Source organism: Corvus hawaiiensis, chromosome 26 (assembly GCF_020740725.1).
Source record: "Corvus hawaiiensis isolate bCorHaw1 chromosome 26, bCorHaw1.pri.cur, whole genome shotgun sequence".
Taxonomy (NCBI): domain Eukaryota; kingdom Metazoa; phylum Chordata; class Aves; order Passeriformes; family Corvidae; genus Corvus; species Corvus hawaiiensis.
Genome location: NC_063238.1, coordinates 4,079,452 through 4,101,317, shown reverse-complemented (window position 1 = coordinate 4,101,317; position 21,866 = coordinate 4,079,452). Strand labels below are relative to the sequence as shown.

The following is a 21,866-nucleotide window of genomic DNA, read 5'->3' as shown; positions in this document are numbered from 1 at the left end:
AATAGCCAGAAAAAGCATTTTGTTTCTTTTTTTCTTTCTACCCCCTTCTGTTTTTGTTTGCCAGCTTTGCCTGTAATCCCCAGAGAATTCTGTATCAGGCTGGTGACTGCAGCTAGGTCTCCTCTCTGTGCCTAATTAGTATCAATCTTGCTTCCTCAGTTCCCTGGTGGAGCTATTTGGGAGAAAGGGAAGAGTCTTTGGCATTAAACACGTTATTAGGTTCACAACTTAGCTCCCATGTGACCTATATTTGGCAAATCAACATCAAAACTTAAACTTCCTAACCCTCTTTCTCCATGAGACTGAGGTATATGGCAATTCTTGAAAAACACATATACAGACTACAGCTGGTCTTCTTAAATTAATAGATTGCAAGAGGTAGGAGGAACTTCTAATCTGAGCCTGACTTCACTGTCTCAGTTTTGAGCCTCATGAATAAAACAACCTGATAATCCTTGTGAAGTTGAATGGAGTCACTGACAATCCAGACCCCAAAATTTAGGGAACAGGTGTTCATCCCCAGACAGGATCCAAAGGAAGGAAAATGCCAAAGGGCACCCTTCAATGAGTGCCATTTTGTGTGTGGGACATAGAATGTCAGGTTGCAAACGACAAAAAGAGCTTCTGGCACACAGAACCTCAGGTACATCAAAGAACAGAAATCCACAAAACAAAACTAGAGAACATGAAACTGTCTCTCTAACACAGTGACATCTCCACTTTTTGCTCTCTTGCAACAATGTTGCTTATTTTTATAGAATCATAGAATATCCTGAGTTGGATGGGACGCACAAGGATCACCAAAGTAGAAAAAATCTCTTGGAATTATATGAAGGAGTATGATCTGAACACAATTTTAATTGCTAGATTCCTTTAACTCACATAGTTTGGTAGGGTTTCCTATAAAAGCAAAGTGTACCTTTCAAAATTCTGTTACAGGATCAGGAACAGAGAAGAAAAAGTCATCAGATGCTTGGGCTTGGGAGGCTTAATGTTTCATGAGCCTGGCTCTTGTGTACAGCCTTCTGCATGCTGGTTCCGACCTATTCGAAAATGGGTACTGGGGCTCAGAAAAAGCTTAAGAGGTAGACTTAGCTGAGCTTTTCCCAGTCCATAAAAGGGATTATAAACTTTCTGACCTTGGAATGATATGTGAAAATAACCATCTTACTGCATTCTGCAGTATTTTGGTAGGCTGAGTATGTGTTCCTGAGAAATAGATAATTAAGTGGAAAATTGAGGTTTTTGGGAAAGGGGAAGATTATATGTGTACTTTTCTATAGTACATTACTAATTTTAAAAAGATGACAAGAACTTATACTGTAAACTTGAAATCAAAAAAAAAAATAAATAAAAATATCAGTGGAAAACTTCCTATTGGCTCCAGCACTTTTTAAAATCTAGACTAAAAAGCAATAACAACAGGTGTAGTATCTTCAGTTATTATGGACAAGTGAAGGTTCACTTGACATCTGTAGGTAATTGCTTTTGGAGAATGGTACTGGTCGACAAGGCACAACTCTGAAGAAAAACTGATAGATTGTTGGATACTGAGAAACAATCACATTTGTGTTAAAAATCCTGAGTTACTTCGACAATTTTACTTGTAAGATCATTCACCATTCATATTTTAGAGACATTGTTTTCAAGTTTGCATGAAAGAAATATATCTAGGTGTCTTAAGGGTTTGTGTATTTCTAGAAAACCTTTACATTTTAAAAGCTATGCTTGTGTTATCCAGTTATTGGTTGTGGACCATTCAGCTGCTGAAGAATATCAGCAGTTGAATGTGCTTCATGTCATACCTGGAAGGATCCTTACTCCTAGAATATAGATTTGGAAGAACTTAGGTCACAAACCTGTAAAAGTTTATAAAGGTGTAGATCAAGACCCCAAAAAGAAAATTCAGACTTGAGTTTATTTTACAACATAATGTCACTGTGTCTCATATTTTTCTCTCACAAATATACATCACAGGTTTTTTATAATGCCTTTTTAGACCTTTGAAAACACATCAAAAAGTACTTACTAGAGAACTGTTAAGGAAAAAAATCGAGCATGGGAGGGGATGTCTTGGAGATAAGAAGTGAGGATGGTTTGGATTGTGTGGAAATCCAAAATAGGATTCCAGTGCTGGTGTGACCGTTAAAGAATGAAACTACAAAGGGATCAATGAGAACTATTATTTATCCTTCCAAACCTGGAAACAGTTGTTTGTCATTTATTGCAAGTATGAGGAAAGGCACTGGAAAGTCTTGGTGTGAGTAGGGGCCAGTGGTCAGTACTGGAAGTGCTGGGTCTGTATGGTAATTCTTTTCCTATAGGGAGCTGAAAAAGACATTTCTGCTTCTCTGCCAAGATGTGGCTTTGTGACTAGTGGAGTAAGAGTTTACAAAGAATAGGTAAGTTTAAAATAATAGTTAGACTGCTTTGGTTTTGTTTTGTTTTGTTTTGTTTTTCTGGGCGTGAAGTAGAGTAAGTCACTGAGTTTCTGTCAGTTTCTTTGATAAGTCTGGAAGATTCTGAACTAATTTCTGCTGCTTAACTGGGTGCCGGGGTTCCAAACCTAGATCCTGCACAAATTCCATATGTTCCTTTCAGATTCCTTCTGGAAGAAAGTAAAGACTATAATGAAGAAAATCCTGTGCAAGACTATAGCGAATGCACCCAGTAGACTAAGCAAGACTGAAGTTCTTCTTTGACCTGATAAAGTGAATAAAGTGTAATGTTAAGATAGAGGAAGAGTAACACCCGCCTCCTCCTCCTCTGCACACACACACACAACTTGTTTACAAAAGTGCCTTGTAGTGACTGCTGGTGGTGTCACTCCGTCCCATGCCCCAGAGCTATCACCGGGCCTCATGGGAGATGTCACTACAGCACTGGACATGGGACTGTTTGTTCACTCACTTTCTGTGAAGAGAGTTTTGAACTGTGTTTTGAATAGACAGCATTTTCTTTGTGTGGTTGGTAAATAACACAGAGCAAAGTTAGTCAGCAAGTTGCATAGCTTCTGCATTCTGATTCTTTGGAGCCCTTTTGTACCAAGCTTGACAGGATGTTTTTAACAGAATGTGACCTCACTGGGATACCAGAGGTAAGGAAAAAGTTATTGGGGCTGTTGTGGAATATTTTGCACAGAGCTGACAGAAAGTACTGCTTTAAAATGCCTTTTGGAAAGAAGATGGTTTCATGGTGATCCAGTCAACACCTTGTTCAGTGAAAATCAATGTCTTTCACTCCTTCGTAAGTTATAGGATGTCTTAACAAGATTTTCTATTTCCCACGTACGGAAAAAGAGGCTGATTTGCAAATCTCAGAACAGTTACGTACTTGCTCATTGAGCAAAGGCCCAGTTCTAGTGACAGAACATCAAAATGTTTTCTTTCTAACACAGCACAGAATAAGCACATCAGATCCAGTTGTTCATCCAAGTCCTAGAAGCAGCAGTGTGAGTATCGGAGCGGTGGCAAACCCAGCAAGACCAGGCAACAGCAACCTTGTGGATACCCATCCTCAGTCACTGGGTGAAGGTAAGAAGGAAAAGTGACACAAAGTAGTATCATTGCTCTCTCCGGGTAGGACCAGGTGCGGGTTTGCATCACGGACAGCGAAGCTGAGGCTGCCGCTTGTCGCGGCGCCTGCGGGCAGAGCAGAGGGGGTGCGGTGCCCCGGGGGCTGCGGGCGCTGCGGGCACCCCCTCCCCTCCCTCTGCTGGCCAGCGCCGGGGCAGCGCGGGGGGACCCGCACCTCCGGGCTGCCCGAGGAGCCCTGACCCACACCGGCTCTCCAGGGCTTCCCCAGGGTGCTGCTCCTGCTACTGAGCACTGACAGGATGGAGTGGTGCGAGCTTCAGCTGCCGTAAAAGAAGGGAGAAGAATAAGAGTGTTCCACAAGTCGGAGAAGATGATTTACCAAAAAAAAAAAAAAAAAAAGGATGTCAGATTCAGATATTTATACAGTATAAAATATTATAGATTCATGCTGAACATCTGTTTACATTCAGGATCTAAAGAGGTTTTTATGGAAAATGAAAGAAAAATGCATTATTACACAAAATAGCTTCATGAATAAGAGGGATTTTGCTGTTCTGAAATTGAATTAACAATATGTGATCTGCTTTACTATCTACACCAACAGAACAACAAAACTTCATTGTTTTTGTGGTCAACAATTGTAGAGGTTTTTTCCAGCCAGTATAGGTGACTTGAAAAGTTAAAAAGTTTGTTTGGAGTCGCTGGTGGAGCAGTGAGAGGAAATGTTCTCATGATATGTAAAACTGTTATTCATACTTGAACACTTTCATAAAAAAGAAAACTAAAATTATGCTTTTAAAATTGGAAAGTTTTGGGTTTTGCTGACAACGAAAGTGTTCTTTGGTAAATGAGGATGGAAAAGTTTGCTCATTTACTTATGACTAACTAGAGTTGCTTTTTACAGTAAGGAACATAAAGAACTATGTCTTTGTTTTTGCTTGTGATCAGTTAAAAAACGTATAGTTTGAACTTCATTTAGCTGTATGAAAGATGTGGTGAGTGCATCACTCCTCCCAGTAAGACAGGGTGATGACTTTGGTTTGACAAAGCTTTTACAGTGATACTTTTACGTTGCCAAGCCTGTTACAATACTTTGATCCGTTGGTGTGTGGTCAAAAAAGATGCAAGCTCTGCCCTAATTAAGGCAAATATTTATACTGAAGAACCTTCTAGAGAGAAGCATGTTATGTGAAGCAGAAGTATGTCAAACGGGGATGATTAAAGATGTTAAATTTATATTCACAACTTAGGTATTTGTGTTGCAGTAGTACTTCTGGTCTTCATCATGGGTCAGATGTTTGGAATTGTATAATAAACCCCAAGATTTTATAAAGCAAACATCTAATGATGATATGAGACCTGAGATAGCAGTTAAATTTAAAAATGTAACAAATTAGTAATAATAAATGTGTTAAGATAGAGTTTTCAGATTGAATATCTATCTACAGCTGTATATGTGCTGTGAGGTGGTTTTTAACAGATGATTTTTCATAGTGTCTCATTCACTACAGATAAACTGCCACCTATAGTTGTAAGCTTGATCTTTTCATGACCTTCAGTCAGGGAGATGTTAGCAGGGTGGGATACAATTTACTTCATCCTGGAATTTGAAGAAAAGAGTGCAAAAGTTCAATAAAAGTGGATCGTTTCATATTGATGAAAGCTACAGTGGAGAAACCAGTAGAGGTCAGTGCAGAGTGCTGAAATGGAAGGAGAGTGCCAAGGCTTTGTGCATTTGTGCTCTCTACTTTTGATCTTTAACTTTTCCTTTAAAATAGGATAAAGGCTTACAGTGGCTTACAGCCAATATTCCTATCCTCTTCGAAAGATAGACTAAACATACTTGTGACAATATGATAATGTCACACTGCTTAAACAGATCAATTTAAGCAACAAAACACATTTTGTTGCATGTTATAGCTTGCAGACAGATGCTGGAAGCCTTATTTGGTGGAAGCATTACTGAAACCAATGTGTAATACTTATTACATACATTGCAGTGATAATACATCTAGTTGATGGCTATGTAGCAAAAAAAAAAAAAAGTAGGAGAAAGGATAATTTTTAGGGAACAAGTTTTCAAATATTTGAAGTTAGAGTAACAACAGAATTTTTCTCATTTTTGGTAAAAAGTTTGTAAAATTATCGTTATGTGGTGTTTTAAAAGTCTTTTCTTTGTGTATATACATAGATATGCAGGGGAGTGGGGTGAAGCAAACAGACTCTGTATATAAAGTTGAATTATCTTTTGTTTCACTTTTTAAAGCCATTGTTTGCTTGTGGTTCCCTTTTGTGATTTAAAGCAAGGAAAAGAATCACTGACTATAGTCAGTGCATGAAAAGATCCTTCAATATATATTAGCTGCAAAATCTCCTCTCTGAAAAGGCTTCTATTCAAGCTGCTTTCTGTGAATCTAGAAAGAGCAACCTGCCTGTCTCCATTCTGTTTCCTTACACTTTAACTAAGTACTTAGAAAATGAGCTTGCTATTAAATTGTGATTGTTGAATATCAAGGAATTGCAAAAAAATTATCACCAGATAAAAGGGGTCTTGTTCTACTTTGATTCAAATGCCAACTTACATCTGCTGTCTCTGATGTTAGGGGGAAATTTCCCGTACCTTTAAAGAGAGTAGAGCCACACAAACAGTAAATATTCTTGAAAATCCTCTTCACTTGTTCTGCTTACCTGTCATGTCCTTCTTTAAATTGATTATGGAGGCATTGGAAAGAATCCAACACCTTTGAAAATCATACTTTCTTTTAATTTCCTTTATCATGCTCTTAAAAGTGTCATGAGCCAGACAGAGACTCTGCAGCCCTTCCTCACAGGCACTTGTTCTGTGTAGCATGAGTGGGAAGGAAGCTCCAAGGGCTTTAAAGGGAGGATTACAGCAAGGGAGGGATTCCCTGGTAACTGTAGCAGCTATCAGCTGTATAAATTGAGGGGGGAAGGAGAGAGAGATGCTATAAACTGCTGTTGCATATCTGACCTGTGATATGTTTTTGCTGCAATTCTCTGTGTAACATCACATACAGGTCTTCCAATCCATGGGTTTCATGTCAATATCTCCATTTATACATGTAGCATAAAGTGCTGGATTTGTGAAGCCAATGAAGTGCTCATGTTTGAATCAGCAGAGAGACCAGAATCTCTACAGGCTTGTTTCACCAAATTTTTTTCCCTAGGGCAAAGAAAACCTAGAAATAATCTCATTTCTTTCATAACACAGGATCCCATCTAATATAGTGGCATACAAGTGATAGTATGTCAAATGACAATTTCAAGTAGGAGTCACAATTTTTACCAAAACCTTGCACTCAATTCCTCTCAATTCAGTTCTTCTTTAAAATTGAAGAAACAACTTTAAGTACTGATTTCACTCCTGGATTTGATTGTGTTTTGAAAAAATAGTCTTGAGTCCAAAAGTCAAATCCGCCTTCTCTCCCCACATAAGCTTCTGTCATCCGTAGCATTTTGACAAGCAATATATTCCAGTTGGCTTTTACATATCTCTCTCATTTTTTGTTGGTTAAAAAGGGTGTGAGAAGTTGTGTTTAGCTGAGCCACAGTGGAAGTGCTCGATTACAGTAGCTGATTCTCTTCATTAGTTATTTGTTCCTCCTCAAATGCTTTTCCTGCAAATTAGTGCAGAGGTTGAAATTAAGGTACTATTTGTAACCCTCAGTGCTCTGGTTTTAGCCAGTCAGTGTTGAAGTCCACAAGTCCAAGTGGACTCTTGATTCAATTAAGTTTGCTTGTTTGTTAAATTTCATTAGCAGCTGGCCTGCTTTTTTTTTTTTTTGACTTTTTCTTTTCTGTAACATCCTGAATACAAAACCCCAAAATTCAGAGACCAAAATAATGTTGCTGAAAACGTGTAGTTTAGTCAAGTGTAAAGCTATGCTAGAAGTTTGGTGTTCTTATCTGTATGCTGACCAAAGATAGAAGATTGCAACCTAGCAGCTCATGACCAAGAAACAGAAGGTCTATCTTATTGCTGAAGTTCCCAGTCTGTCATAGATCAATGTTTGATATTTTCTTGATTGTGGTATTAGTCATACATACAGGTATGGTAATATCATGTTCTCATTTTTTTTCCCCTCCCTTTTGATGTCTTTGATCTATTCTTTTTTTTGCTGCTTTGTAGAAGTTTTACTCTGCAAAGTAGCTGTGCATAGTAAAATTATCTTGCCACTATACAGCTACGTTTTACATTTGTTTAACTCAGGGATGTATTTCTTCATTCTTAGTTCATAAGGGGTTGGGGGTGACTACCAAAATCTTTATGGTACCTGAAATGAAGGTATCTGTCATTCAGATAAAGCTTTGTGTTCTGTTTAGGCATGTATCAAAGAAAATGTGTGCTTGTGTCCAGCTGGGAGTAGCCCTGATTCAGTGGTGATCAGTGACCAAGATAGCAGTGCTAGTGAAAATCTCCTCATGTAAACAAGGAAACTGTGGCATTTGCACCAGCAATTGAATAAATTCAGGCTCCTTATGGGTAATTACATTATCAATCTGCAGATTGCAAAATAAACTTAAATAAATTAGAGCCAGTAAATTAGAATGATAAATGTAGGCAAATAAACCGTAATTTCAAAAATTCAATACGGAGGAAAAAGATATAGATTTTTCACCCATTTCATGAATAAATGGACAGCCTAAGCAATTGGTGTAATTCTGGGAAATGTAGACATATATCACAAGAAAATGTCAATATTGCAGTTTTGTTTTTGGTGGTTCTATCATTTTACTGAAACATATCTATGGAGGCATCTTTATTTCTAATGTGCTTTAAGAATCAGAAATGGTGATTTTCCCCGATTATATTAGATTGGATCATGTAGCTGGGTTTGGGTGGTTTTCACTTTATCCTGGATTTCTGTTGGGAGTTTGTTACCTGCCCTTTTCACTGTGTATCTCAAATCAATACTAGGCTTTTTTTTTTCATTGCTTCACTTTCTCATATGTCAAGAGCAAACTTCAGATGCCAGTCTCTTGATATTCTTTGACTCCCACTGAAATCCATACAAAGCTGATACAAGTCTTGAGTGTCTCACACATCCTGGGAACAAAAAAAAAAAAGCAACCAACTTATGGTGTGTGGTGACCTAGAGCTGAGGAACTGTAGCCTTTATGAACTCAACATTAAATCTGAGGATATGTGGTACTAAGCCTTTCTAGAAACTCTGTAAATCACTCCTCTTTCCTAGAAAATTTCTGTTATTTCTCTTACACTTATGTATTTCTAAGAGTTTAATACTCACACTGCTGTCAACAAAATAAGTGTGAATTCTCTTTTTGTAATACATATTCATGTTTATGTTTACAAGCAAAGTGACTTCAAAAGATATTTATGTTTTTAACAAGTCTCTTCCAAAAATTGAATCCTATATTTCGCTCTACTGTACAGAATAACTCTTCTATCAATACTCTGTAACACATGAAGGTCTTCTGTAGAAGATGATTGTGATTAGTCAATATAGTGCAAGGGGTTATTAAGAATAGGCTTCACAGAATAGAAAATATTCAACAAGTATGCTTACTTTTTCTTTTTCTTACTTTTCCATGCTTTATTTTTCCTTTTTTACTTTGGTGGCCCATCTCAGTTTCAATTTTATGCCCTAGGTTTTCCCAACACTGTAAAAATACAATGAATAACAATGTTATTTGAATATGTTATTTTACTATTCTTTGGGGATTTTATGTTGGCCCAGAAAAAGAAGTACGCTCTTCTGAAAACTTTTAATCTATGTTTATATATATTATATTTTTATCACTACACTCATATTTTAGATCTATATATGTATATGAATCTGTGCAGAACATTTTGAAATTTCTGCAGGGAAATGATACTTAGGAGCTCACTAATATATTTTATGATCTCAACAAGTTAATATGGACATTATTTTTTTCCAGGAATTAAGATGTTAAACTTAAGAAAACACTTCATTAAAATTAGATGAAATATGGATAAAAGTCTGAAAAAATACTAACTGCAGCTTTAAACAGCATGAAACTGAAACACATTTCCCATGAACTTGACTCACAGAAATATTTTTTCTATTTTTCTCGGAAATAATTTTATTAGTAGTGCTCCTATAGAAGTGTTAATCATGTGATCGCATGTGTCAAAAATATTCCATTTTGCTAGCAGATTTATGCTACTTCAGAGAAAATATATGAGTAAAGATTTTCTGGCAGCTTAATGTTGGTGGTAAAGATGACCGTGGAGAATATGAATGTTTATACCTGGTATGCTTATATCCCATTCTCTTATAAAAAAGCGTTCTGGAGTAGCACAGATTGTAATTGTTAACCAACACAGTAGCATCTGCAATGAGATCACACGGTTGACTGGATTCATGTTTAAGGGGAGCAGGGGATGTCATCTGCTTTGACTTAAGCAAGTTTTTTAGCACAGTCTCCCATTACATCCTAATATTGATGCAATGTAATTATGGACTGGGTAGATGGAGAGGTACATGAGTAGGAAACAGATGGATCATTGAATTCCAGGGGTAGTGGCTAATGGTTCATACTCCACCTTGTTACCTGAGTTCCTTAGGGGACTGTCCAGAAGCCCACCCTGGTTCAGTAACTTCCTCAGTGGACAGTGAGCTGAACTTTGTATGCTGACTGTGATGAAGGGTAACAAAGCATGGGGTTGTGTCAAAGCAGACTACCAGTAGATCAGAGAAAGTTGTGATTTCCTTATACTTGGTACTAACTAGGGCACATCTAGAACAATGCATCCAGTTCAGGGTACCTCCAATCAAGACAGAACTTGATCAACTAGAGCACATTCAGCGGGGAACTATCAAGATGGTTGGAGGCAGCAGCATATGTCCTGTGAATAAACTCTGTGAAAGCAGGGCTTGTTTAATCTAGAAAAGAGATACCTGCAAGTAAAAAAAAAATCATTTTTAGGCAGAGAACTCCTGAGAAAATAATAGTGTGGCAACTTCTGAAATAATGTTTTCCTTGTCAGTAGATAGTAGCTCCTGCCTCCTAAAGAAGCTCACCATTCATAAGCATCAGGTGAGCTTGGGCTCTTAAGCAGTTCTAATGAAACATTAAACATTGCAAGAGATTTCCTTCATGTTAGGCAGTAATAGTTAAGTAGTAGTTTACTAATTTGTAAGTGTAAAGTGTTGTTTTCACATACGCAGTAAAGAAAAATACCAAAAAATTTCATTCTAGATGTAAACCAAAGGCTTATCCAGGTCTTTGAATCTCCTATATCTGCTGGAAGGATTCTTCCTGTAGAGTAGTTCTTGCTATTGTTCATGGAATGTTGTAAATTTACAGAGTACAGCTATTTGCCCAGGGTGTTGAATGCTCTTGCTAGGGAAGCAATGGCCTATGTATTCTAACTGTGCCTTGGTTTGATTTGATGGTGCTTATCCTCTGGTTTTTTTCCCTGAAATTTGATGTGAATATTTTTGCTAAGGAAGAAAGTACTGTGTCAAAGAAATCAAAAGACATCTGACACATTTTTGCTTGGAAGTGAAAACGGTAGAACAAAGAGAGTGATCAACAGATATTTGTAAGTCTAACTTTTCCTTATGCCAAATCAACATGACTAACAGTAAGGACTGGGAGCTAAAAGTAGAAGGAAAGAAATGAAACCTCTTGTGTCATTGGTAGAAAATACTCTATGTGGGAATGTAGAATACATTGTAATCAATCTTTTACTCTATGGATTTATACTGTGAAAGATATTAGGAAGTGGCCGGGAAGATACCGATATAATTGGTCCTGGAGTTGTGCCAGAATGTTCAATCTGTCCTGTCCAGATGTTGTCCTTTTAGGCCAAGGAAAATACCTCTGCCCAACTCACTTCCTCCTTATTGCAGAAGCAAGCTTGATATTTGCATTGTATATTTGCAAGTTTGGTTTTTAGTCCTGACTCAGGCTGGGCTCATCAAATGCAGGACTACCCAGCAGGCAGCACTGCTCACAGCACTTGCAAAGCTTCTAATAACTATTTTTAGATGTTCTTTTTCACTGCTCTGGTTAACTCTTTCCTGCTTTAGCCTTCTCCCAAAAAATAGCCTGCCCCAATTTTATTTTCCCCAGTTATCCCAGATTTGCTGTATCACTTTGCCAGGTCAGTATTTTTGAAACCATTGCTGGTGTGCTCATGGCCTTGCATGGAATTTATGCTACAGTTCCCTGTGCACTGTTGATCTTGCATGACTGCACTCACAAGAAGGTCCCCAGTGACCCCCTTCAACTCTCTGTGAAGTCTGGCCAGTGATTATGTGACTGTCTCTCAGCTGCCTGTGAAATCCCGCCATTCTTCACTGCACTGTCTATATAGCTTATTAGCTTCTCCCTTTGTAATCTCTCAATAGTTTCTCATTTACATTGCATAGATAGTTTTAGCATGTCCTGTTCAGTTGATTTAACTCCAGGTGGAGCAGCCTTGTTGCTTTCCTGAGCCCTAACACCAATAGCATCATCCGTAGTTATTGCTGTTGGTGTACAGCAGCACCAAGGGAGATGAGGAAATAAGGGCTTAGGCGCTAATGGCTGGTGATGGATGGTTGAAACCTCTTCAGGTTCCTTCCATACATCCTGGCACAAGAACCCACCTGCCAGGGCTACATGGGAGTCACAGTGTGTGAATGGGAATGGGAGCAAACTCTGCCTAAGTTCTGAGCTAATAGGAAATGAGAAATCTAATATTGTGTGTCTAGGTGTCACCACAGTGGCCATGATAAGTAAGCCTTGTTGGAAGGCTGGATATGGCATCACATTTCTTAACTCTTGTGGTAGCAATATGAGAGTTGGCAGATTTAATATATGGCAGTGTGAGGTCTCATCTACTCACACTTGCACCAACAGACCTTGTCAATGAGACAGGAATTTTTTTCTTGTCATTCCTGGTCACAGAGGACAGTGGAAGCAGAACAAGTATGCGTAGCTGTAGTCACAGCTGTCATTGCAGCATCAGTGTGGGAATAAACACTTAGAAACTGGATACTGGAAAAGTCCCTAGCTATAATCCATGGTTAAGCCAGATAACTTCAGGTAGTCAGCTGTTAAATGGGAATGTGCCCTGGTTATGAGACACTGGATCCTGCCATAGCTGTAAGGGAAAACTGAAATATTACAATCCACAGGCCTTCAGAACCACTGTTCATACCTTTTGATTTAAAAAAGAAACCAAAAAACCTTTCTGAAATGATTTATATTTGAGACTCTAGAAAAATGGCATTGATGCTGCCCATTGTTATCTCTTGTACAGACCATACTCCAACCCTTGCTTAACAGGTATGTACCTCTTAAAAATTAAAAACTGTGCAACTTGGGGTTTTTTAACAATGCTTCAATATTTCGGAAATGTCAGTTGATTCATTTCTGTATTATTAGATCTTTACAGTACTCGGCTGCAAGTACAACAAAGAAACAGCATGCATAATAATTTCTGTGATTAGAGTCTGCTGCCCAGTTACAAAAGCTCAGTCCAGAAGGAAAAGACATCCCATCCTATACACCTGCTTATGCAATCTTACAGATATTGCTAGTGCAAAGGCATCAGGTTTCCTTCATTGATTTATGGAGGTCAGATTTCAAGAGCAAAATGAATGAGGCACACTGGGCAATGCTGACTAAGATGGAAAGATAATGCTTATTCTTGTAGCAAAAAAAAGTTGAGGAGATTGGTATCAATAAAACTACTCTTTCTGAAACAACGTTGGGGTTGCCACTGGGAATTTCAGTGGGATTATACAGTTGGAATATAATTATAGTCTTGGGTGCCTTTTGTTTCTTTGTTAAATGCTATCCAACACCCCATCAAAGATATAAGAATTTTGTTATAATTTTAAAACTCTCTTGTAAGTCCTGCTGTAGAATTGGCATCGTTCCTTTAGTCAGCTGAAAAATTGACCGGTACTTGTGCAAGTTCTACAACTGCATCAAAGAATGGCTGGAAAAAGACGCACTTGGGGTTCTGACTACCACAGGCTTGAGACACAGTTGATTTGGTAGACAAGACAAAATCTTGAAGGGTCAGTGTTTATTCTAGGATTTATTTCACTTGGAGGAACAATTCTGAAAACCCTTTTTGGGTGATCTGTTCCCATTTAGCTCTGGATATTTGGTTACTAGCCTGTGGTGATTGTGAAAGAAAAAAACTATGGTGAATTAAATGCTACTATAATAAAGTGTGGTGTTTAGCCACCTTTTTGTACAAAATCTGCGATATATAGAATATGTATTAAAGATACTTCAGTATGAGAAATCAATGTCATGTGCAAGTGTTATGTAAAATGATTAAAAAGCAGAAATTCTTTGTTTTTTAGAACTTTAAAACATGCAACTTTCTGTTTATCTGGACTATGAGAGAGAGAAGCACACTGTCCTCCTTTTTATTAAGCTTTTTATTATGGCAACATTCCTCAAACAAAATATACCTGGAGTCGAACATTCCATCTCCAAAGGCAAATCACATTCTATTCTCAACATACTAGCACGAAGGACTGAATCTTACTTTAAATTATTTGTCTTTTGCCAAAATATCTGGTAGATCTACTTAACTGGTTAAAAAGTGATCCTGAATGCTCAAAGTACTTTTGTGAAACAAAATGTATGTTATGCATGTACAATGACAGCGGGAAAGGAAGAAGCAGAGATTGCCAAGGACATTCTGAGAACATTTATTGATTGGAAACAAATCAGTGAATTTTTTTGTTTTGTTTTGTTTTGTTTTGCTGGATTTTTTTTTTCTTCTCCATATTACACGAAGTGGTCTCTGTCTGGGTGTAATTTTTACTTTTTAGTGCCATCTGCACCTGTGGCCTTTGGACTTAATGTTTATGACAGATGGACTGGACTGTGTTTGCACCATTTAGTGTATAATCCTTCTGTATGTATCTATGCCATGCTAGGCTGTGGCACTGACCCAATGGGCATATTTATTAGTGCAGACTTCCTGTCTGCTTCCATTGTTCTGTTGCAGTGTCCTTTGAGCCTAATGGACCTTGCTTTGTGCTGGGCCCACCTACAAAATATTGTTTCTGATTCGTGCCAGATTATCTATTGCAGACTCTGAATTTTTTTTCTCTAACACATTTGCCAACTAGAACGCTTAAAATGGATCAATTCCATATTGTAAATGCTCTTCCTCTCCTCTCAGCCTGCAAGCTTCATTTTTGAACAAGCTTGCTAGCTTTGTTTGCTGGTACCAAGATACTTGATAAAAACAGGGGAAGCATTTCTACTGAAAAATGTCACCTCTCACTACCTGAGCTCCTGTTCTACTGGAAGCAGAAGCTGTTCCCAGTAAGGCAATGGCCCCTGTACAAGAGGGTGCAACAAGAATAACCTTGGCTGCAGTAGCTTGCTGGCTGGCCCATGGCCTGCAGCCTGGAGCTGGGTGGCACATCCCATCCCTGCTGACTTCATCGGCACTGTGTGATGTGGGAAAAAGGATGGGCTACTATCAAACAAGAAATGTTGCCTTCTGGATCTGAACAGCAAAACAAATGCAACACTTGGGAACTTGCAGTTTTTTAAGTTCTTTGACTATTTGTGAACCTAAAAATCCACAGATGTGATATCAGGAAAACAAAGAGCAATTCATTATTGATCATTTATCTCATGAAATCATGAGGTTGCCCCTCTAGTTTTTGGGCCTGTTACAGTAAAGCACAAAATGAACCTCACAGTTTAGTTGTAGTCACATCAAATCAGTGGCAAATTTCACAGAGACAATTTAGAATCAAACCCACCCTTCTCTAAAAACAAAATTTTTCAACATATATATTCTAATATTTAAAAAGGACTTTAAAAAAATATTTCTACAGAAAGTAATCATGCCTCTGCAAACCCTCTATGGTGAGAGAGAGCACCTATAAACTTCTCATATTACATAGCAAGACTATGTAGCTTGTGCTCATATTATCATGATCACAAGAAGAGGAAACATACTCTGCATCACACACCTGGGAAAACAGGGATAGTTTCTGGTGTGGGTATACCTGCCAATCAGATTTCTGCAGGATGAGAATGAAGACCTGTGAGGGAGAATTTATAATTTCATAAATAAAAAAGCAATTATCAGTAACAGTTTCGCGTCTAGAAAAGTCTTCTTTTATTATTTCTTGTGCTACTGAAATAAAGCTGTGTAGTAAAAAACAAAAGATATGATGGCATATTCATGACTGAAAAGTAGGAAAAATTTTATTTTTTCATTCAGCCATTTTAAATTTGGCATTTCTACTTCGTAGTAGAACTCAAACTATCAAATATATGTCTAGAATATATTACCTGTGATCCTGGCCTTGAGAAGAAACTACGTAGAAGTCCATGTACAAATACTCATGTGTGGTTTGTATATCTGCCTTTTTCATTCACCTTTAACACTCTTGAATACTTAGTACTTTTGAAGATCAGGTACTCAAACTGCAATGGTGAAATTCCATATAGGCAATTTTTGAGAAGGAATGGGTATATTTTCAACCCTGAATTTAATATTAAAATACATGGTTGAAATTTGAAAATCTCATGAGTGTATGTTTTGAAATCATCTTTTACACCCCAAGCAATTTATGTTTCTTTCTTTTCGTGATATCTGGAAGAGTTTCATCAATTTAGCCTCATAGTTGCACATCTTGAAGGAATATTTTTAAGAATGCAGTGTAAAAAATGTGCAAGCTAGTTGTGGGCAAATCCTGCTTAATACGCTTCAATTTGAATTAGCTGTGTGACGCTTGTGTTTTTTTCCCTCTGTTTGCTGTGGCAGTATCACAATTTGTTTCTGATAAATTATTGCTCACCTACTCTATGAAAAAGCAGTTTTCTAAGTTGCTTTTCTCTGCTGCCAGTCTGTGTGAGGATGAAGTATCTCCTCAAAAGTACTGTAAAAGCTGAAGTATCTCCTTATTTGTAAAAGACAATTTATAAATGTTAAGGTGAGAGCAGAGGCTGGTACAGTGGAGAGGAGACAGGATATTATTGAGTGTTTATTTTTTTATTTGCTTTTCTTTCTTTTGCTTTATAGAATTCATAGTTGAAGTTCAGGACAACAACAGAGATATTATCCAAGTTTGCCAGAACAGAGCAGTAATCTTCTCCCACTAAAGTCTGTTGGTTACATGACAAGATTAGCTTTAAGGTTATTGCAGTGTTTGAGTTTTTGATTTGAGCCCTCTGCAAATAATGACCTGAGGGGTTGTGCCATCATGTAGACAAGCTACATGGCCATTCAGCTGTGATTATCCTAACTTCAGTGCCGGTAATATACTGTGTCCCAGAACTGTGGAGCTAGGTATCATGTCCTGCAAATGGAATTATTGTGTTAATCATGGAAGAGCCCGGGGACTGAGCTGATGGAAGCACATAATAGCAAGGTTATGCCTATCAAGGATATGCAGCCTAAATCTCCCAACTGTGAGGCAATGTAGAGACAAGTGTTATGTGACAGCCCTCCCTTGTGGATCATCATCATACCCCTTCCCTAGACAGTACCTGGTTACCAGCCAAGCCAATATATCAGGCTGTATTCATCTACCCTGGCATCTGCAGGGTTGCATCTGAAATGCAACCATTTGGGCCCAACCAAGGGGATTTTTCATTACTTTGCACATTAGAGAGTCAGCCTTATCTGGTCTTGACTGAATTCACATTTCTGTTAGAGGAACTGTAAATCTAAAAAAACTTTGCAGAACTTTCAAGCTGGCCAATAACCACCTGCATGTCACTGAGGACAGGAGACAGGAGATTGTGGTCATCTGCAAAGCAGATAGATTGGCTGTCCCCATCCATGACTTTCCAGGAACTGACCAGTGGATTAAGCCACTTAGTCCTGATGTCTCTGGGCTTGTTTGAGTCTGATCTTTAGAAAGACCAATATCCCCACCTCTAACCTGCTGGGGGATTCCACTGATGTTGTTCACTGTAAGATCCATCAGGGAAACCAGCTGCTACTTTTGCCTGCTGAAACACCATTTGTTGCTGCTAGATCACCAGTGACTTCAGAAGGTCCTGCAGACAGGTTACTGGAGCCACACCTGGCACGTCCTGGGGTGGTTCTGAGCATTGACTGATGGAAGATGTGCAGCTTTTTGCTTCTCCACCAATTTTCTTTTTTAGTATGTCTGCACATGCTATTTAATGCCATTGCTTTGTCCTGTCTTGCAAGTTATTTTTATTGTTAATACTTTTCTGATGCATTATACCTAGATGTTAGGAGCAACCTGGTCTCATTTGTGATGCAATTGAATCATTCTTCATATCTGCTCCTTACAAAATCAAAGAATTTCTCCAATGTTGAACACTAAATAAAAGGATGTGGTGATAAATTCATCAAATATGGTAGGCAGAATAAAGCCCAAAGGATTTTTTTTTACAAATATATAATATAGCAGCAGCTGCTTTCTTCTAAAAGTTAATCTCACTTTGTGCACTCAGGAAGCATACTTAAATTCTGAATAACTTCTCCTACTTGAAACAGAAAGAAAAAAATTGCATTTCATTTATGAGTAAAGAGTGTAATACAACGAGATTTGTGCCTCTTTTTACTATTTTAGAAATAATATATTTTTTCTTCTTCTTTTTTCTTGTAGACTTATATATACAAATGACAATGTATAAAAAATATTCACATCATAATAAAACTGCTTGAAAAAATAAAAAAAAGAAATGTCAAAACCTGCAAATACTGGAATAACAAATGTTAAGAGAGTAAAATGAATGTGTTTGTAGACAGTTTTTGTGAGAGATCTGTATAATATTGTCTTGTTTTAATTAAAGGTCTTTTTGCATAAAGACCTCAAGTTTTCATTGGTTGTGTTTCTCACTTTATTAGATATTATCTGGTCCTGACTAAAAAATAAAAAGGACCCTGTGCACATAAAACCCTCCTATGTTTATTTTCTTCCCTAGTGGTGGGGAATTAAAGTGGAGGGGGAGACTGTGAACTTATTGGAATCAGTTATTTCTCTGTATAGGGACTCAAAGACAGGGTGTGATTAGTTGCTTTAGCCAAAGCCAGTAGGCAGTCCAACAACTTAATTTAAAATCTGTTCTTGTGGTAGTGTTCAGTTCTAGGAAAAGCAGTTTTTCCCGTGTTTGACAGCCCACATGTGAACCTCACAGCACAACTTCTGCATGGGACTGAGACTGATATGGCCAGCAATGGACTCTGAGTGGGATTACTTCACTTGTCACCCTCTCCGCTTTCAATCTCTTTCTTTTGTCTATTAGTTGTATTTCCATTCCACCAGTTAATACTGAGATCAATTCAGATGTGAGAGTGATTTGTCCTTTGTACAAGTCTTAAGTCTTCCATCTACCTACATGTTTTCCCCAAATCCTGTGATTGCTTGGGCTCAAGCAACAGAGACAGATGGAGGTTGTCACATCCACATACAAATGATGAAGAGATGATGGCTGTTGGCCATTGACTTGCAGTGGCAGATGCATCTTTAACTTGTACCTCAAAGGAGCCCCTTTTAAGGATCCTGTGACCATCACTGGTTGCTGAAAATGTAAAAACAGGTCCTCAGCTCTCACGTACTCTGTCGTGGATTCACAACATTGCAACAGCAAGCCATTTACACAGCAAAACTCTCACCTAGATAAAGCTAAGCCAAGGAAAATGTGAGAGACTAGGGAGGTGCTCAGTGCTATTGAAAAGGTCTTGTAACATCTAATATCAACACAGAAATCTGACATGGAATGTACCTTTCAAACGAGATAAGTTTTAAGGTGGTCATTACTGCATGTATGTATTACCAGAAATCTGAATTTGAGAATAAATGACTACATAATATCTCCTTAATTGAAGTTGATATCAAGGCTAGATTCTTTGTAACATTACTGACAAATTTTATGAGGATCTAGATAATTCAGTGAAAATGTCTTCACAAAAATGGTACTGATAGGCTAAATTTATAGATCAAGACTTAACCATGTTTGTGTAACATTAAAAAAATGTAGCTGATCAGGTCACTGTGGGAACTGACAGCTCAAAGCATAGATAAATCTGCTGCATTGATTTCTTGTATTTATGTTAAGTGGTATCTTCATAGATTCATGGTTGTTTCCATTTAAAATAGTAGCTGCATTATGTTTTCCATGTGCTAGTGAAAAAAAAAGAGGTGTACTTGTGGGGAACAGGAGGGAAGGGACCAACGAAGGCTAAGAATTTCAATTAACTAATCAACTTTGCTATAGAAAAATAATGGGTGAAATAGCAAGCAAAATAATATTTATGTGTTTGTGTGTGGAATAAGTCCAAATGTATTAAAAAACTGATTAATTCTAAGTTCCCAGTGGTTAACACTAGCCTCTATTTTTGGTACTCTGATATTTGAGTTTATAGAATATATATTCTCTTCCTTCTGACTTCTCTGTAGTCATTTCTGTTAATTATCATCTGAAACACTATGTAGTCCACTTCTAAGTGACATAAAAATGCAGTAATTCTCAGAAATTGTCCCACTGATGCCTATGAAGCTATTTGCAAGAGAAATTGCTGGCCAGAGTAAGCAAGGGCTCTATTAAGAGGTTCAAATGGAAGATAAAGTAAAATGTATGTTTGCTTGATATATTCTCGTTCTCTAACGTTCTTTTTGTTTAAATCCTTATTTCTTCTTCTACTTATATTTCTAACTCCTAGCTCTTGCTCTGTTTCTTCTTCCTTTTTTTTTTATTTTTTTCTCTTTCCTCCTAATACTGCATTTTAACAAGATTTTGTGAGTCACACTGATTCCAGGCAAACAAGCTGCTGTACTGTAAAATAAATAGCCTTGAAATGCTACAAAGTAAATCACTTGCCTTCAAGATTAAGCTTAAATGTTTGCTTCAGCTTCACATCTGAACATCCTTCCACTTAACCAGATGATAGCAGACTTTTTGCCAACAAAACATATCTTTACTAAACCAGGGCCATCTTTCAATAAGAACAGAACAGTATGATGCCCTCTGCCATCAAAACATGCCTCTAGCCCTATTTATTTATGAGGAGCTTTGTACTGGATACAAACTGATCATGAATGTTATCCAGCTTTATATAAGACATCACATGGTATTGGTAATCTGATACAGGGTTTTAAATGGATAGCTACACTGCCAGTTTGAAGTGCCAGCATTTTTTTTCCATTTTGCTATCAAATGGCATAGCATGAAGAAATAGTCAAGCCTTCACTGAGTTTATGTCTCCCGCAGAAGAATTGCTACATCTTTATTTTGCCTTTTATTCTTCTGAAATATAATAAACTATTTTGTGTTCTTTATGGAGAATCCTGGAAATAGATTGTTTTAGGAAGAGTAATCTATGTTTTACTCCTTTCACCCAAATATACCTTTTTCAAACCTTGTGCTTCCACATCTGTTTGCAGTATTTTATTAAAATAGTTACACTTTGATTTTACAGGTCTGGAGAGTCTTGAGAAACAGATAGGGCTTCAGAGAAGAAACATTGACTTTTCTCGGTGTTTATTCTCAAAGAATTCTATTTGATCACATATACTTGTTATTGCAAATCTAGAGAATCAGCTTTACATGTGGATTAGGTATATAACTGACATTTGCTTCATGCAGGCATGGAAAAATCCAACCTGGTGTGAGAAACCTGAAGTGTGACTAACATCCTGAATTTTTGCTTTGCAACATAATCTAGGGAATGGATGAGCATTAACATGGAAAATCTAGGCTCTTTTTCCCAGAGGGCACCTTTGCATTATTGTAGCTGAAATGCTTTGTGTGCTCGATCACTTTGATCTGAAAGCAAAAATCTGATTAACACTTCTTTGAGTGTTTTAAAGGTAAACTTAGTAAAGCTTTGATGATTGCCTTGAATCCATAGTTTAAATCATTTTAAGACAAGTTGAATTACACACTGGTACATTACAGAACTGGCGTGTGTGTGCTTAAGGGAAGGAAAATTTGTGCTTGACTTACTAGGAAGCAGGTATGAGAAAAAATATGGCAGAGGGAACATCTAAAAAAGTGAAGAGAACCTAATTGAAAATTCTGTAAGCAATTAGATGATAGTATAGGTAAAGATGTCTCAAGCCAGCGTTTCACCAGCCAATTATTTAGCAAACATTCATTTGCAATTGAAATAGCTTAAGTAGAGATGCGACTGGGGGCAGGGGGTGGAACTGGTAAGGAGAATTGCATGCTCAATATTTGTATGTATATTTCTTCTACCATGACAGAAAGACCTGTAGGTTTGTATGCTTCCCTAAGTTTGCGCATTAGAGAAACTGAATAGCATGACTGAGTTTAAAAGGGGTGACATTAATGTGAAGTCTAAGGATTCTTTATGTGCATAAAACCATGATGGTTCATTCCATGAACAGCTGC

The 21,866-nt window shown here is 37.6% G+C and overlaps 1 protein-coding gene across 3 annotated transcripts in view; it reads left to right on the top strand.

Moving 5' to 3' along the window:
- The first annotated feature begins 2,904 nt into the window (after positions 1 to 2,904).
- ST18 (ST18 C2H2C-type zinc finger transcription factor) overlaps positions 2,905 to 21,866 on the top strand; it is a 168,897-nt gene continuing 149,935 nt past the window's right edge. For 2 of the 3 annotated variants that reach the window (XM_048286728.1, XM_048286726.1), the window contains exons 1-2: positions 3,137 to 3,246; positions 3,398 to 3,533. In XM_048286728.1, coding sequence (XP_048142685.1) covers positions 3,193 to 3,246; positions 3,398 to 3,533 — 190 coding nt within the window. In that variant the 5' untranslated portion in view covers positions 3,137 to 3,192. Of the gene's footprint in view, positions 3,098 to 3,136; positions 3,247 to 3,397; positions 3,534 to 21,866 lie in introns of those variants that run through there. The other variant, XM_048286727.1, reaches the window with a different exon arrangement.